The 16277-nt window shown below is 43.4% G+C and overlaps 3 protein-coding genes and 1 pseudogene across 4 annotated transcripts in view; 2 read left to right on the forward strand and 2 right to left on the reverse strand.

Moving 5' to 3' along the window:
- LOC111967716 (immunoglobulin superfamily member 21-like) overlaps window positions 1-2199 on the forward strand; it is a 317443-nt gene extending 315244 nt beyond the window's left edge. The window contains exon 10 of one of the 2 annotated variants that reach the window (XM_023993007.2): window positions 597-2199. In XM_023993007.2, the coding sequence (XP_023848775.1) occupies window positions 597-679 (83 nt within the window). In that variant the 3' untranslated portion in view covers window positions 680-2199. The remainder of the gene's footprint in view (window positions 1-596) is intronic. The other variant, XM_023993015.2, reaches the window with a different exon arrangement.
- Window positions 2200-7751: 5552 nt separating this feature from the next.
- klhdc7a (kelch domain containing 7A) lies at window positions 7752-10795 on the forward strand. Its single transcript, XM_023993026.1, has one exon. It carries the CDS (start codon window positions 7886-7888, stop codon window positions 10241-10243), a length of 2358 nt encoding a protein of 785 aa, XP_023848794.1. The 5' UTR covers window positions 7752-7885; the 3' UTR covers window positions 10244-10795.
- Window positions 10796-12011: 1216 nt separating this feature from the next.
- On the reverse strand, window positions 12012-14320 carry cfap107 (cilia and flagella associated protein 107). The gene is made up of 4 exons (XM_023997846.1): window positions 13915-14320; window positions 13191-13301; window positions 12806-12980; window positions 12012-12426 (listed from the first exon to the last, which is right to left on the reverse strand). Exons 1-4 carry the CDS (start codon window positions 14044-14046, stop codon window positions 12146-12148), a joined length of 699 nt encoding a protein of 232 aa, XP_023853614.1. The 5' UTR covers window positions 14047-14320; the 3' UTR covers window positions 12012-12145.
- A 185-nt stretch (window positions 14321-14505) lies between these two features.
- Window positions 14506-15873, reverse strand: LOC111976116 (arylacetamide deacetylase-like 3; annotated as a pseudogene).
- Window positions 15874-16277: the final 404 nt, after the last annotated feature.

Genomic DNA, 16277 nt, shown 5'->3' on the forward strand with positions numbered 1-16277 from the left:
AACGCTTAGTGGCTGATCGGCCCACTCCTCCCCCTGTGTGTGTGGGAAGATCACCCTATCAGTCAGTCAGAACAGGGGCTACAGCAGAGCAACAAACCAAGCTCCTCTTCCATCTCTGTCAGAGCTTCAATACTCTGGCTGTCCTAACAAATGTTTTAGAATATTGATGATAATGGAAATTAACTGAGGTATAGAGACACAAGGGAAGGAGTGAAGGCAGTGGCCATAGTAGTTGTTTTTATTGCAATCCTACTTAAACAACGGGAGAACATGAGGCTATTTCAAGTGTAGTTCTAGCAGCAATATCATTTTTAGTGGAGAATGTGGTTAAGCTGCCATTAAAGCAAAGAGACAGAATTGCCAATTGTCCTTGTTTTGAAAGCCTTTACCAGGGGATAACATCTGACCAAATCTGATCTGTCAGTACATGAATTGGTTTCATTTAGTTTAACATTATGGCAATAATTGAAATTGAAATTGACTTGAAATTCAAGTCTGCTTTGTCTTAATTATTTAGATTTAGTTTAGTTTGTGTGTGTCTAGTGATTGGATATTATAAATAGTGATCTGACTATGTCTTCCTCTGGCCCTTGCAGATGGAACCCCTCGCGTGGATGTGCTTGGACCTATATGGATGGTGCTGACCCTGGTCCTCACAGTGACTGTGGAACTGACGTGAAACCTTCCTGCCAACACACACAATGCACACACACACACACACACACACACACACACACACACACACACACACACACACACACACACACACACACACACACACACACACACACACACACAAGCATAACCCAAGCCCCTCCAACACACACACCCACACCACACACACAGTCCTGCAAGCATTTTCCAGTCATCCAACAGGCCCTCCATGCGTCAGTCTTTCAGGAACCAGTGCCACCACCCGATGGCCCTCCACTCTGTTTTTGTAATGAAATAATAACCAAGATTATAATATAAAGAAAACAGCATAACGTACTGAACATGAGAATAACCACCTCCAGTATACCCCTTCCCCTGACCACACCCTCTTTTTTGTTTCTTGTCCCACCTCTGCCTGTTGATCAATAAAAATCAGTTGCTAAAAAAGGGGGAAAAGAGCATTTGGGTTTGTTTTGATATGTTCAAACGTTGCAGGAGTTGACTGTAGCGAGAGACATGAACCGACCGGTGTTGGCAGGCCCACCACATTGACCCCACCCAATTGTCCCATTCACTGGGCTGTGCTGTACCCAATCTTTAAACTACAGAYGAACAACTGGAAACTAAATACTCAATGAGAACATTGTTTTTTATTGCTACACGGTTGTTGTTTTTTCCGGATGGCTTGGAATGTGCAATAGGACTAAACGCAAAGAGAAAATGGATAATCTTCTTTTTGAGTGTATTTTGTGTACATCCGCGTAAATATTGAAGATAATCAGAGGTTTTATGGGTTCAGGTTAGGAATGGTTGATGAAGAGTTGGGAGGGTTTGCAGCAGCTCACAGCCTTTGTTTGTATTTTCTCATCCTTTCTTGCTGTTTCAAGAGATAATCCTACAGGCTGTCAGGACAGAATCGTCTGTGTGGCAAGTTTTTAAATGAGGATAGAAAAAACAATRGAAGTACAGTATCTTACATTATGTCAGCCGTTCGGGGTTGTGGTGCATGTGACGTTTGACAATTCTTTCTCCTTTTCGTGTGTTGCAGTGCTCAACAATGCATCTCATTGTCACTGGCCTGTAATCCAGTTATTTACTTGTTGCATACTATCTTAAGTGACCTGCGTTGTGTACAATATGTAACTCTTCCCCCTGACATCTACTAGTAGGGTCATGTTATCCACCATTCCAGGAAGATGCTCACCCGACGCAGAGTGTAAACAGGGTTGTTGCATTTGTTTCATATCACCTGTATTAAAATGGAGAGATTATCAAATAATTTGGCTTGACTTTACTTCTACAACCTAACTGTGTTTAAAATGACATGCAGTAAACTACCTTATTGTCTTTACCATGGAAGATAGATAAACCTACTTAATTCATTCTTACTTCTAAAGGCCTACTTAATCACATCTTGGATAACAGGATGTCAATATACTGTTCATACAAAACCGTTAGAATAATCCCATCMCAGAATAATGAGGAATCTACTGTATACAGTAACGGTTACATTAGAGTAACCGTTAGTTACTCTACTTTGAGGTCATGGTTAAGTGTATATGGATGAATTTRGCTGGAATATTTGATGATCCTTCCAGACGTTTTTACCTCCAGAATATCCCTTGGGCCATCTTTTCTTTACAGAATATCTACACTAAAGCTGGCGATTAACACACAATTTAGCTGCCCTTCACAACTTTTCAAATCTGTCTTGGCCGTCTCTGAAAGACTCCAATTTCTGGAAATAATTAGGTTGGAATATACAGCATTCTGACATTKCCATTAACCCCTTTCTACTGGTCTGTATGTTTGTCTACGCTCCACTGTCACACTGTGAGGGGTTTGCTTACTGCAAAATAATCCTGCGTCAGAAATTCGGCAGAATTGCAATTTAAACTATTCTAGATACACCGTGTATTAAAGGATTAAGGCTTAAACCAGCAGAGAGGTAACAGGGGAGATTTTTAGGGCTTAATAGAACGGATAGAGCCATCCTTATGAGGATGGGGTCGTCTCACCTTGCTAAATTACAATCAGGGGCGGATTGGCCATCTGGCAATTCTGGCAAATGGGTGGTCTGGTTGAAATGTACACACAGAAATATTTGTATATATAAATAAGACAATAAAAAAGTGACACGGCCGGCGGGCCCATGGGTCTGTTAAGATTTTTTTTAAAGATGTTTGCGCAATTTCTCTGTTATACTCATCTATAATGAGCCTTTGACTGATCAGTTGGCAATGGCCGGCCCCAGTTTTGTGATAGGCTAAGCTGAGGTCACGCAACATTTAAAGTCAAACGTGACAGCAAAGAGACATGCTCCAACTCTGTCATCAGTTAAGACAGACAAGATCATGGATCATAATAAAAGATAAGGGTGCCTATAAATTTAGAAAGAGCAAATTCTAAATTTTCACCTCACTCAGAACTTCCTATTTTTTGGGCGGCTAAAACCATAATTTGGTCAAACAGTAAAGTTCATTATTCTCATGATTCCTGTAATGAAAGTGTCTGCTCTGCCGCTGTGCTTGTTYTGCTGSGGCCTGCTGCTGTGATGAGCGAGCCACTCTCCTTTCCCCCATGCACTAGAGAGAAARAATGCGATCTGATTGTATAACAAAAACACAGCTTTGGAAGTTTTGTCCCCTTTTTTCCTGTCGAAGCGAGGATGGTATCAGATTTCTGTAGGTATGGTTGAGRAACACTATACTGTAATGCCCAATGTTATGTTTCAGCACGGAGAACCGGGACRGAAGTAACACTTTTTTTTCTTTCCTATTTACTCAGAAATTGATAGAGCTASGGCCACCATATTTTATGACAAACGTATATACAGTGGGGCAAAAAAGTATTTAGTCAGCCACCAATTGTGCAAGTTCTCCCACTTAAAAAGATGAGAGAGGCCTGTAATTTTCATCATAGGTACAATTCAACAATGACAGACAAAATGAGAAAAAAAATCCAGAAAATCACATTGTAGGATTTTTAATTAATTTATTTGCAAATTATGGTGGAAAATAAGTATTTGGTCAATAACAAAAGTTTATCTCAATACTTTGTTATATACCCTTTGTTGGCAATGACAGAGGTCAAACGTTTTCTGTAAGTCTTCACAAGGTTTTCACACACTGTTGCCTGGTATTTTGGCCCATTCCTCCATGCAGATCTCCTCTAGAGCAGTGATGTTTTGGGGCTGTTGCTGGGCAACACGGACTTTCAACTCCCTCCAAAGATTTTCTATGGGGTTGAGATCTGGAGACTGGCTAGGCCTCTCTCGTCTTTTTAAGTGGGAGAACTTGCACAATTGGTGGCTGACTAAATACTTTTTTGCCCCACTGTATTTCAAAGTTAAGCTGTCATTTAGTCACTAGATTGGTTAAGACAATAAAATGTGTTTGTAACCTTAAAAAATGAAACACAACTCTACAACAAAAAAACACTTCCAGATCTTTTTATTCATTTTTTTCGCTCAATAAAATTGCCGGAGAGCACAGATATGAGGGCTTGTGTGGATAAAATGCCAGGGACCAATTCTTGTCCCAGTCCGCCCTTGAGTACAATGCACATTCAATTGTTTTAGAGATGAGTGCTGAGTAGCTGGGGAACAGTATGAGGGGAGGATATGAATGATAAATTGTAACTATCGTATCAGTATTGTGTATTTGGATTCAAGAGGCACCTCATACTTTTCTTGTTCTTTTTTAGAAAACAGCTCCAAAAGCTATGATGAATGCATTAGGAAATGTGTAAATTGTCTTTTAATTACTTTAATTACTCTGCCTGAGTAAAATGCACATCATTACTTTGTTTACAAAATGATAAATTCTGTGAGTTCAGGATATACTCATTTGTTTTCCTAATCATGTTTTTCAGAGTCCATCTGAGGAAAGGATGTAACCAGTATTTAACTTACAAAAAGTACATATGTACAGTGCATTCGGAATGTATTCAGACCCCTTGACCTTTTCCACATTTTGTTACGTTACAGCCTTATTCTAAAATGGATTGAACCGTTTTTTTTCACCTATTAACGTACACACAATACCCAATAATGACAAAGCAAAAACAGGTTTTTAGAAATGTTTGCAAATGTAATAAAWTAAACAAAACGGAAATACCAGATTTACATAAGTATCCAAACCCTTTACTCAGTACTTTGTTGAAGCACCTTTGGCAACAATTGCAGCCTCGAGTCTTCTTGGGTATGATGCTACAAGCTTGGCACACCTGTTTTTGGGGAGTTTCTCCCATTCTTCTCTGCAGATCCTCTCAAGCGATGTCAGGTTGGATGGGGAGCRTCACTACACAGCTATTTTCAGGTCTCTCCAGAGATGTTAGATCGGGTTCAAGTCTTTGCTCTGGCTGGGCCACTCAAGGACATTCAGAGACTTGTCCCGAAGCCACTCCTGCGTTGTCTTGGCTGTGTGTTTAGGGTCATTGTCCTGTTGGAAGGTGAACCTTTGCCCCAGTCAGAGGTCCTGAGTGCTCTGGAGCAGGTTTTCATCAAGGATCTCTCTGTAGTTTGCTTCGTTCATCATTCTCTCAATCTTGACTAGTCTCCCAGTCCCTGCCGCTGAAAAACATCCCCACAGTATGATGCTGCCACCACCATGCTTCACCATAGGGATGGTGCCAGGTTTCCTCCAGTGACACTTGGCATTCAGGCCAAAGAGTTCAATCTTGGTTTCATCAGACCAAAGAATCTTGTTTCTCATGATCTGAGAGTGCCTTTTGGCAAACTCCAAGCGAGCTGTTGTGCCTTTTACTGAGGAGTGGCTGAGGAGTGGCCACTCTACCATAAAGGCCTGATTGGTAGAGTGTTGCAGAGATGGTTGTYCTTCTGGAAGGTTCTCCCRTTTCCACAGAGGAACTCTGGAGCTTTGTCAGAGTGACCATCTGGTTCTTGGTCACCTCCTTGACCAAGGCCCTTCTCCCCMGATAGCTCTGTTTTGCAGGGCAGCTCTAGAAAGAGTTTTGGTGGTTCCAAACTTCTTCCATTTAAGAATCACTGTTTTCTTGCTGCAGCAATGTTTTGGTACCCTTGGTTTTTGCTCTGACCTGCAGTGTCAACTGTTGGACCTTATATAGACAGGTGTGTGCTATTTCAAATCATGTCCAATCAATTGCATTTACCACAGGTGGACTCCAATCAAGTTGTAGAAACATCTCAATGATGATTAATKGAAACAGGATGCACCTGAGCTCAATTTCGAGTCTCATAGCAAAGGGTCTGAATACTTATGTAAATAATACGTTTTTTACCTGTTTTTGCTTTGTCATTATGGGGTATTGTGGGTAGATTGATAAAGGAAAAAAAATATTTCATCCATTTTAGAATAAGGCTGTAACATAACAAAATGTGGAAAAAGGGAAAGGGTCTGAATACTTTCAGAATGCACTGTATGTGGATGTTCATTGAAGGCTCATCCATGATAAAAGAGACAGTGGACCAAATAAAAGCACACCACATTGAATGATGGATATTGCGTGACATCCTGGCTCTATTGTGTTTGTGTCGTGTTCAGGATATTTGTAGGGCATGCATATCTGATGGCCAACAGAGGAAATCTATGTAATCATGCTTGTGATGTATGCAATATATTTTTTTCACAAGTACATAAAAAAATACACATATACACATCAATTGCTTTATCTTTTCACACGTCAGTGCTAAACTTGTAATCAGAATGGCCTTATGGTAATTTCGCCCTCTGATAGTCATGTATAGCTACCGAGTTCACTTTCCCCTCATCCTACCTKATCTTAATCTATTACACACTCCACCTATCCTCCAAAAAGAACCCTTATGGTTATATGGTTCACCTTAAAAAGTTACGGCTGTTTAAACTGTTTACATTTCCCATTTCCTGTCCATATCTTATCACAATATCATATCACAGGAGGAGAAGAGGTGAAAGTGTCTCCATACAACACTGCACATGCTAGCAATCATTTTGTTCTGCAGTGCTCCTGAATGGTACACCTGAGATGGCGGAGGCAGTGAGGAGAATGAGCTGCCTTTGTGTGACACCAGTGAATTATTCACCACTAACCATGCCGGCTGAATCCGGATCCCTTTATGGGCATCTGGAGCCTATGCTATCAGATGGCCAAATAGTGTCTATGTCACAGAGGACACCGGTCAAATGGCTCCCTGCAGGACACACCTCCCTGAGATYATCGCATCGCTGCCGGCCCAGCTCTTTGTTATGACTCTGGCCTCGGTCAAGCGTGTCGTTATCGGCAACACAAATTACAATTTGACAGCTTAACTGCAGTGACTGAGTGACAGGACTCAAGGGTGACAGAGATGTATGTATTGTATGTCAACGCAGTCTATAAATATGGATGATATTGTCAGATTCATACAGTCAACATTCCTTTTTGGCATTGAGGCTCTGTCTTACAGTACGTGTTCATAACGGTGTGTGATAGAAATTACCATACAGTCATTGTTTTTAGAAGTCTGTGCTTTAATGTATAGTTCATTTCTATAAGAACATGATCCCTGGCCTCTTTTCCTGTTGTAGCTGAGCCAAAACCAATGTGTTGTATAGTGTGTTGTATAGTGTGTTGTATAGTGAAAGATATTTCATCTTTAGTTTTGCCTGTGCAAACAACTGTATCCTGGTCATGATGTCCTTAAATGTGACCAATCAGCCTTTCCCACGCCTTAGTCAAACCATGTTTTCAGCAGACAGCAGCCTGTCATGTGTTTGAACTGGATCATTATTTTCTTGTTGACATAGGTSTGAAATAGAGACATATKATCCAGGCCACTCCTACAAATACAGTCATGTAAACATTAGGCTCAACAGCACTATAGTCTGAATCTGTGTTTAACCTTGTGGYGATATAGTTTCCAAATTATTCAAACACTTAATTAAATCACTCAGTAAACAACATGATAAACTCATCTTGTGATGAGTCAATAAATGTAAATATGTACACTGGAACTATCTAAGTATGACTGTTCTCTACGACATAGTGAAGGCCAGAGCAAACATGATCACCTGTTGCAGGTGGAATGTGACCGCTGCCCCGCCCCAGCAGCGAGAGATGTAAATAGTGTTGGTATCAGTTTACAAGTTGTCCAGAGAGAAGAGAGAGAACAGACACAGTATTCAGACCTCTGCAGCCTGCAGGTTACCAGCTACCATTGGCTAAGATGCACTGAAAAGAAATACCCAGACAAAAAGGTTGTTCACCTTGGCAACTCCTCCGTTTAGTCATGCCCATAGCAGATCTGCTGGGTGTCCAGTTCGACATGCAACTGCTGGGGAAGCTGACGTGTTCCGTGGCCGCTGTTCTGCTCATCTCCTGGGCTTACAGGTTCTACAGCTCCAGGGGTACAGCAGCTAAACCCCAGCTCTATGTGAGGCCTCCTCCAGACAGAACCACTGAAGCACCCATTGGAACCTGTTTGAACTGCAAGATGGAACTGCGACCTCCAAGCACAGCCAAACATGACACCAGAAGTGATGGGGACAAACGGCCTGGCCACTCACAGAGTGATGACCTGACACCTGACAAGACCAATACAGGGACAGGGGAAGGAGAAGTGACCCAGATTGAAGAAGCAGGCAAGTTCACAAACACTAAGGAAATGGCTGCATTGCAAGAGGAATCAAATGTAGAGGAGGACAACAGCTTGGAGTTGGAGGAAGATATCCCCGTGTTTGTTGAGGAGGCTGAGATTAAGACCAATAATTGTATGTTTGGATCCATCTTGAAACTCCCTGATCCTAATGACAGTGGGCTGGCCAGCCCATCGGGCCGTCGATCCCCTTGCTTTCTGCAGAGGCTGGAGGGCAGTGTGGGGCTGGGGGTCGGCAGAGAGCTGAGGCAGGACCTGGGGCTCCAGGGGGCCTACTCCAGCTTTCTCTCCAAGGCAGAGATCACAGTGGAGGATGCCAACCTTGTGATGGAAGGACCTGGGGACCAGAGCATTGTGCGGGGAAAGATCTATGAATACTTTGTGGAATCTTCCTCGCACTCCATCACAGACTCCATATTGGGTCAGTTTGAGGGGAATTCACTGGACTCACAGTCTGTGAAATTTGGATGCCGTGGCAGCAGCCTCACTGAGCCTCCCTCGTCCCTAAGCCCCATCATCATGCGTGATCTGGTTTTGCCGCAGAGTCCTGTTGAGAGGCCGTTCTCCCCAGTTAGTCCGGAGCCCACATCTCCCATCAAGCCGGGTCTCATACGCAAGGAGAGCTACCTCACAGCGGCTGAACAKTCAGAACTCCTGATCACCTCTCTGATACCCAGAGCCTCGACCCAGCTGAGGCCCCACTCTCAGGCCTATTCATCAGGGGATCCYAGCCCTGTCAGTCCCCTCAGTCCCACCACAGACACCAGGGGCCCCAGTGCATGGGAGAAGCCCAGCCTAGAAACCATAGCTGGGGCTAGATTTGTAAATCTGCCTCCAGAAAACATGGGCAGCTCAGAGTTGGAGAGCTTAAAGGCCAAACTTGATTTGGGCAACTGCATGGAGGTGCTGGAGCTGTCTAAGAAGCATGGGCAGGCCCCTCTGCAGCAGGCAGCCCTCAGAGTGATGTCTGACAACTACCTCCAGGTCCTCAGGGACCCAGGTCTGTATGGGATGCTGAGAGCAGGCGAGCGGGATGAGATTCAGAAACAGCGAATGAGAGGAAGGCAGTTCTTAGTGGCAGCCAACATGGTCCCTCAGGACTGGGTGGGGAGTAGTCCTCAAGGGACAAAAACAGAGCAGCGAGCCACCAACAAGCCATCCAGTGGTCTCTACTGTTATGATGATTATATAGACAGCTGGCACCCATTGTGTCCCATCCCACAGGAAGTCATCTCCAAAGGCTGTGCCGTGTGCACTATGGACAACTACTTATTTGTAGCAGTGGGGGGCTGCCAGCAGGGCGCAGACAGAGAGATGAAACCTTCCAAGAGAGTGTTCTGCTACAACCCTGTAACGTCCATTTGGAAAGAGATCAGTCCTATGAATGAGTCCAGGCCCCACTGCAAACTGGCAGCCCTGCAGGGCTGCATCTATGCCATCGGAGGGGAGTGTCTGTCTACCGTAGAGCGCTATGACCCCCGCTCTGACAGATGGACTTTTGTGGCCCCACTGCCCAATGATACATTTGCTGTGGCCCACCATGTCACGGTGTGCAATGGGGAACTCTTTGTTCTAGGGGGAACACTGAGATACACACTGTTGCGCTACAACCCAAAAACCAATGTGTGGAGGAAAAGCGCAATAACGGGAAGCAAAATGAGGACCACCGAGATAGTGGGCGTAAGAAACTTTCTGTATCGCTTCGATGTCAACCCACAGCTAGGCATCAGTGTGTACCGCTACCACACCGTGGCACGACTATGGTACGAATGCTGCACCAAACGCCTCGCCCACTGCCCTGCCTTCCAGTGTGTTGTTGTGGACGACACTATCTACTGCATAAGCCACCAGTTCACCATGAGGTTCCTGGCTGATGAGATCTCTCCGAGCTTCGTAGCGGATGATTTGAGTGTCCTCTCTGCAGCTAAGGGCATCCTTTTCCCCTTTGTACTCTCACTTCCTGATAAGAAAGCTCTCCAGACAAGTGTGTGACCAGGAATGATTATCCTCAGCACAGACAAGGACACAGCAGTGAGGGAGTATCTCATGTATTTATGCACCAAGGCCATTTTCATAGCTGAGAGTGTCCTACTGGGAAGCACAGSTGTCTTAATCAGAGGCAATGAAAGTAAAATATTAACGCCATTAATGGTAATTAGACTACTGCTTGTTTAGATTTATTCAGGGTGTACTGCCATAGAAACTCCATGTTTTTGTGAAAGCTGCTTGTTCTTTTMATTTCCCTCCTCCCTTGCACTACCGAGTTACTTCTAAATCATGCAAATGTAAAAATAATTAATAAACAAGTCTTAAGTTAATTCACTCAACCATAATGCTTTGGAGTACTGGGTTGATATAATAATAATCCATCACAGTGGGCAGCTGTGTAGGTTACAAACATTACTCACACAGGACTGGACTCAATACAATTATCCACAGTTGGTCTGTAAATATGACATGATGTAGAAGGTTGTGACAGAGCATAATGTACTGTATGTGAGCTTCAATAAACAATAGTCAATGCTACTATTKAATCTCTTCTAAGATTGGAGTATAGTATTCGCCTGTTTTCTTCTGCTGTTGTTTTCAACATTGTTGATATTAGAAGTTATTAATGCACCAACATAATGAATGACTGTGATGAAAGTACTCTTGATTTTWTAAACAAATATTTATCGTTACATTTGTACAATATTAATCAGCAGAAGAAAGAAATATGCAAAAATAATAAAAACCTGAAAGCAGTTTGTTCAGCATTGTGTTGGCATTTAAGTCATGTGGTTGAATCATGATTTAAATTAAATACGTTTTCCTTCCAGACAGTGACTGATTTTCAATGATAAGTCATCAACAATTTAACAAACAGAGCTCTGCTGTGTGATGTGTCGTGTCTGACTGCAGAGTAAATCAATGAATTTGTAGGATGATAGATGTGGCGGTTAATTGATGTGTTGCATAATTACATCAACAATATACATGTTTGAATGAATGTTTAAATGTATAATAGTTGTTTCATTCAAATCAAGGTGTCTCACAAAGAGCAATCATAGACTAAGAACAACAGAGTGGCACGGCACCCTTGTCTTGGATTCCATTGTGTGACATGTCGCTATAGCGCCATCATGTGGTCTGACTAACCAAACATACAAAGGAGTAATTGATAACACATGATCTACCCATATTTTCTGACTCACAGAAAAATCAGCTTGAGTATTGAAATGAGTAACGGAGAGGCGGGCAGAGGGCTGCACTAGCTGAGGCAGCAGGAGAATAGAGACACAGATGGTTGACCATCAAACATATAAGCATCTTTGATTCCTCCTAATTAAACACTTTGATTCCCTGTAATTAAACACCTAATGGAATGGGAGTTAGACAGGTCCCCTCAGAGTTTGCCTTACATCACTCATAGCTCCTGATATGGACACCCAGGTCAGCTCTGACATCAACACTCTCTTTGATTTCCAAAGCATCTAGGCTAGGGTATTTGGTATTTTGGTATTTTATTAGGATCCCCATTAGCTGTTGCGAAAGCAGCAGCTACTCTTCCTGTGTCTACACAAAACATGAAACATGACATAATACAGAGCATTAATAGATAAGAACGGCAAATAGAGAAACAGCGAATTGCAAATATGAAGTGCGAGGAAAATAATTAGCATGTGATTATCCTAAATGTTCAGATGTGTTTTGCGGACACTCCTTCCCTTCCTGCATGCACCCCCCCCCCCCCCCCGTAATTTTCTACGTTTTTTGATATCCCATATGTTCTGCTTCATTTAATTTTTCATGCCTTAGACTAATAAAAAATGAAATCCTCAAACAGCACCACTTTGAGCACGGAGTATCGAAACAGCGTGTGTGGCGCGCCATCTCAGGGCCCGAGCTCTGTGTCTACACAACAGACAGGGGAGGGAGGAGGCTGGCGGAGACTGAGTTGTCTGGGACCTGTCTGCAGGGCCGTTGTTTCAGATCCATGTCCTTGTTGATTCGATTGGCAGGATGGAGCTTACTGGAGTGGCCTCGTGGCACACTGGTGAAGCGGGGCTGGCAGAAAGCACTGAGTGGGTAATTCTGGTACGCTGACCTGTACACACTCAGCGCAGGGAGGGGGGACTGCTGCTGGTCCAGACGGACCTGTCTAGACTCCACCAGGCCAAAGTTAGTTGGAGGTGCTGGAAGGGAGAAGGGAGGGAGAGAGAGAGAGGGCTCAGCTGTTACAGTGCTGCAGTCATTAATTATATCTGTGACAGATTTGGAACAATCCAAGGCCATTTATTCTGCCTGAACTTTAATTGTTGAACACTGCATCTTTGTTCTTCCCGGTTTTTCTTTACTTGAGACTAGTTTGTAATTACAGCTGACATTTTTCTGTGCCACAGTCAAGTAAATACAAGCTTTTTATAATTCAAACATACTGTGCGATGATTTTTTACCATATAAAAGTGGGTTTGTCAAACCAAGGTGCTGTGTTCCGTATGGGTTTTGCACTCAAAACTTGGTGGAACCAATGCTTTAGAAAGGGGCCATTCTAATGTTGACTTCCTCTCTTACCCAAGCTTGGGTGGTCAGACTTCTCTGGCGTCCACGCCAGCCTGTCTGGATGCCAGTTGCGCAAGGCAGGCAGGGTGGAGGTRCCCTGGCGCCCATACATCTCATCATAGTGGGTGACCAGGTAATGGGARGGCAGYGTGCCGTGGTGGGAGAGAAGCAGCTTAGCGGGAAGGCCCTGGAACACACCGCAACCCACTATTCTACTGGCCATCCATTGCTTTAAAACAATGGCAGATGGCACACTGTTTYTTTGATTGATTAGCTCATTACCTCTGGGGATACGAATAATCTAGGTTTAGATTTTGTTCTAACAGACTTTTAGGCCTAACTTGACTAGCATTTTGCTAATGCTAATGATATCATGATCCTGCTGTGTAAGACTGACCTCAGCTTTCCGCAGCGCCTCTCGTCTGAGGATGACGTCTGGCCGGTGGTCCCTCTGTGGCTGGTAGTCTGCACGGTTGGTGCTGTTGGCTGTCTTACACTCTCGAGTGAACTGTCTCGCACAGACAGGGTAAATAGACAGGAAGAGGAGGAGGAGGGGGTGAGAGGAGGAGAGGAGGGATTGCTCAGCCACTTAAGCATGAGCTCAGCAAAGCTCACACTTCACCATCGATCCATGCTGTTGTACAGTATTTCTAAAGACATCCCTCTAGTCAGAACCTGAAGCAGCAGCCCGCGGCCCTGCCTGGCGTCAATGCAATTAGACTGCCTCTTGAGTCTCTCACACTTGGAGTCTGTGCTGATGTAGATTAACTGAAGCCCTCTAATTATTTTTGTATAGATTTGCAAACCGACTGAGAAGCAGCAGAACCATTGGAAACCAGCCATTGAACTAGTTTGTTGAAGATCTTTGGCTACAGAAAGCAGGAGGTACAGCACATTCTCACACTCAGTGCAGGTGTTTCTTGTGAGAATCTCATTTGGATCGAAAGGAAAGGCTGCTGTACCCACGCTTTGCTGTGATTAAAACTCTTAATAATGACTTTTGATGACTCTTGCCAAATGTTGCATTATTTGATGAATTAGCAACATTCATCACAGGCAATGCATGATAGCAACAACAATTAATTGAAAATCTCAAAATAAAYGTTTGATTAAAAACCTACCTGAAACTTCTCTTCCACCCAGTTGCCAATTAGAACTTTGTTTGCATACTTCTGCTCTATTCTCCAGCCAGGTTGGGTCCATTTATCATAACTCTTTYCCTGATTTCCCATACTGTATGTGGTACTGCACATGGTGTCACATACAGCTGATTAAGAGCTCGTTTGGTCCTAATATTAGAGCATAGTTAGATCAAACAGAACGGATGATGGTGCATTTCACCTGCTCTCATTGTGACATAAGAAGAGGAGCTCGGTTGCTATGGATACAGCAAACATTCTGTGACTGAAACAGAATAGTGGAACAGTAGTGGAGGCAAATTGAAGGCAAAGGACCTGCATTATGATAACACTTGGTGCAGTACTGTATAGTGCTGTATTTTTGAATGTCAGAGAATTCTGCAGCAGTTAGCATATAGCTCATACATGCAATACACGTCTTAATTTAAATCATAATGAATATAATTGGATGCATCTTTCTGTAGAAATGAAAATGAATGCCTTAACTGATTAAAATAAGAGTAAAATATGTACTAAGCTGTGTAGGAGTTTATTAGCTTTGCCTGTAAACAGAACAAAGTCACTTGCCAGGAACATGAAAAATCTAATCTCGAAATAATCCCTATATAATTTTTATACGTTTTTACGTAGTTTAAAGTTATATCTACAGCCTATGTTGCAGATGGGAAGGTTAACCAGCCTATTTTTTTATTCCATTAGTCTAAGGAAGCGGTCTGGCATGTGATGCCATGTGACTTCCAGTTCCAGGTCCAGCAGCCACTTCCTGTACAGGATCCCAACATCCCTCAGCATGTCGTACACACAGGTCAGGATAAAGGCCGGTGGGGTCAGACGGATAACAGTGTCATCCTCCAGGAGYGGGGACACCTCCGGATCCAGACGGTCTTTGATTTTGTGGTACACCTCCCTGTTGTAGTCTAAGTCTGAGTGTACATGCTGGCGGTGGCACCGCACCCTASACTCAGGAGGGAGGTGTTCTGGGGAAAACCACTCCTTGAAGGCCAGCCTCATCTCAGCATGGATGTGGTTCCCCTCCAGCACATCCTGKCACACTGACGTGTCCCCGTTGAGATACTGCAGGAAGTAGAATGCCATCCGGCCACAGAACAATATGGGCCCAGCATGATTCTGCTGGTATGAAGGCAGGTTGAAATCTGCCATCTGCAAAGCTGGGTAGATGAGGACCTGGGCACAGGGAGACAGCAGATGTCCATTCTTTCTCTTGGCCAGACGCTGTCACAGTATGGCTGCCAGGTTTCCCCCAGCACTATCACCCCCGACTGCCACTCTTCCTGGGTTCACCCCGAACTCTGCCTCTGCCACAGACAGGAAGTGACACGTTGCAGTCTCAGTCATCCAGCTGAGTGGGATACTGATGTTCAGGGATAAGCCGGTATCTAAAGAGGGTAGAGAAAGGAGCAACATGTCTTTGACAACTTCACAGCCCTTTTCACTRTATTGATCTGCTTTGGAAGCACATTTTGAGTCAGTGAGTCAGAAAGTAAAAGTTACCCAACAGAAACCACTGTGGTTTCAGCCTCTTTGGCAATGTGCCTGCAGACCTCATCAGCATTATCTGATCACAAGAAACAGAACATTAGTGTTAGACTAGAGTAAACAGAGAATTAAACTTTTTTCTTTTTTTTATATGAGCAGGCCCCTATTGTAAGATAAATAATCTAGACATCATGTTTTTCTTATCTTTTTACCCAAATTACCCAATGCCCATCCTCCACCATTGAAATACACCAGGCCCTTCCTCAGGCCCAGTGAGCCAGCTGTGGGCTCATACACTCTGACAGGCACCTCAGAGAAGGTGAGATCCGTCACACGTAGTATAGGGGGAACTGGTCTTATAATGACCAGGAACCGTCTTCTGAACTACCTGGGGAACCTGACCTGATGACAGCCGAACTTAGAAATAAGGTTAACATGAACCATTGTGAGGTGAAATATTTTCCAATTGCCACAATATAGCTTWGCTTTTCTTGTTGCTTGCACACTAAGCAACAATGAATGCAACAACATAATGAATAACCAGTGACACAGTTAAGGTTTTACCAGAAGGTGGACTACAGTACAGTACTGTGAAAACTCTGCTTGRGTGTCCTTACCCGAACAATGACTGACTTTTTGTAATTTATTGTTCTCTTATCAACACCATTGAAGTTTATCAGTGGTTAGAGTACATTGAAAGGACAAACATCTTTTAAAAGAGCTGAGTTCTCTTTTTAATAGTATTCAAGCACGAAGATGTTTTTCTTTTCACCAAGGAATAAATTAAATCAATTACTTTTTCAGAGACTTGAACGTGATTTGACTGCAGAAAACATCAAATAATAAGC

Source organism: Salvelinus sp. IW2-2015, linkage group LG1, assembly GCF_002910315.2.
Source record: "Salvelinus sp. IW2-2015 linkage group LG1, ASM291031v2, whole genome shotgun sequence".
Classification (NCBI taxonomy): Eukaryota; Metazoa; Chordata; class Actinopteri; order Salmoniformes; family Salmonidae; genus Salvelinus; species Salvelinus sp. IW2-2015.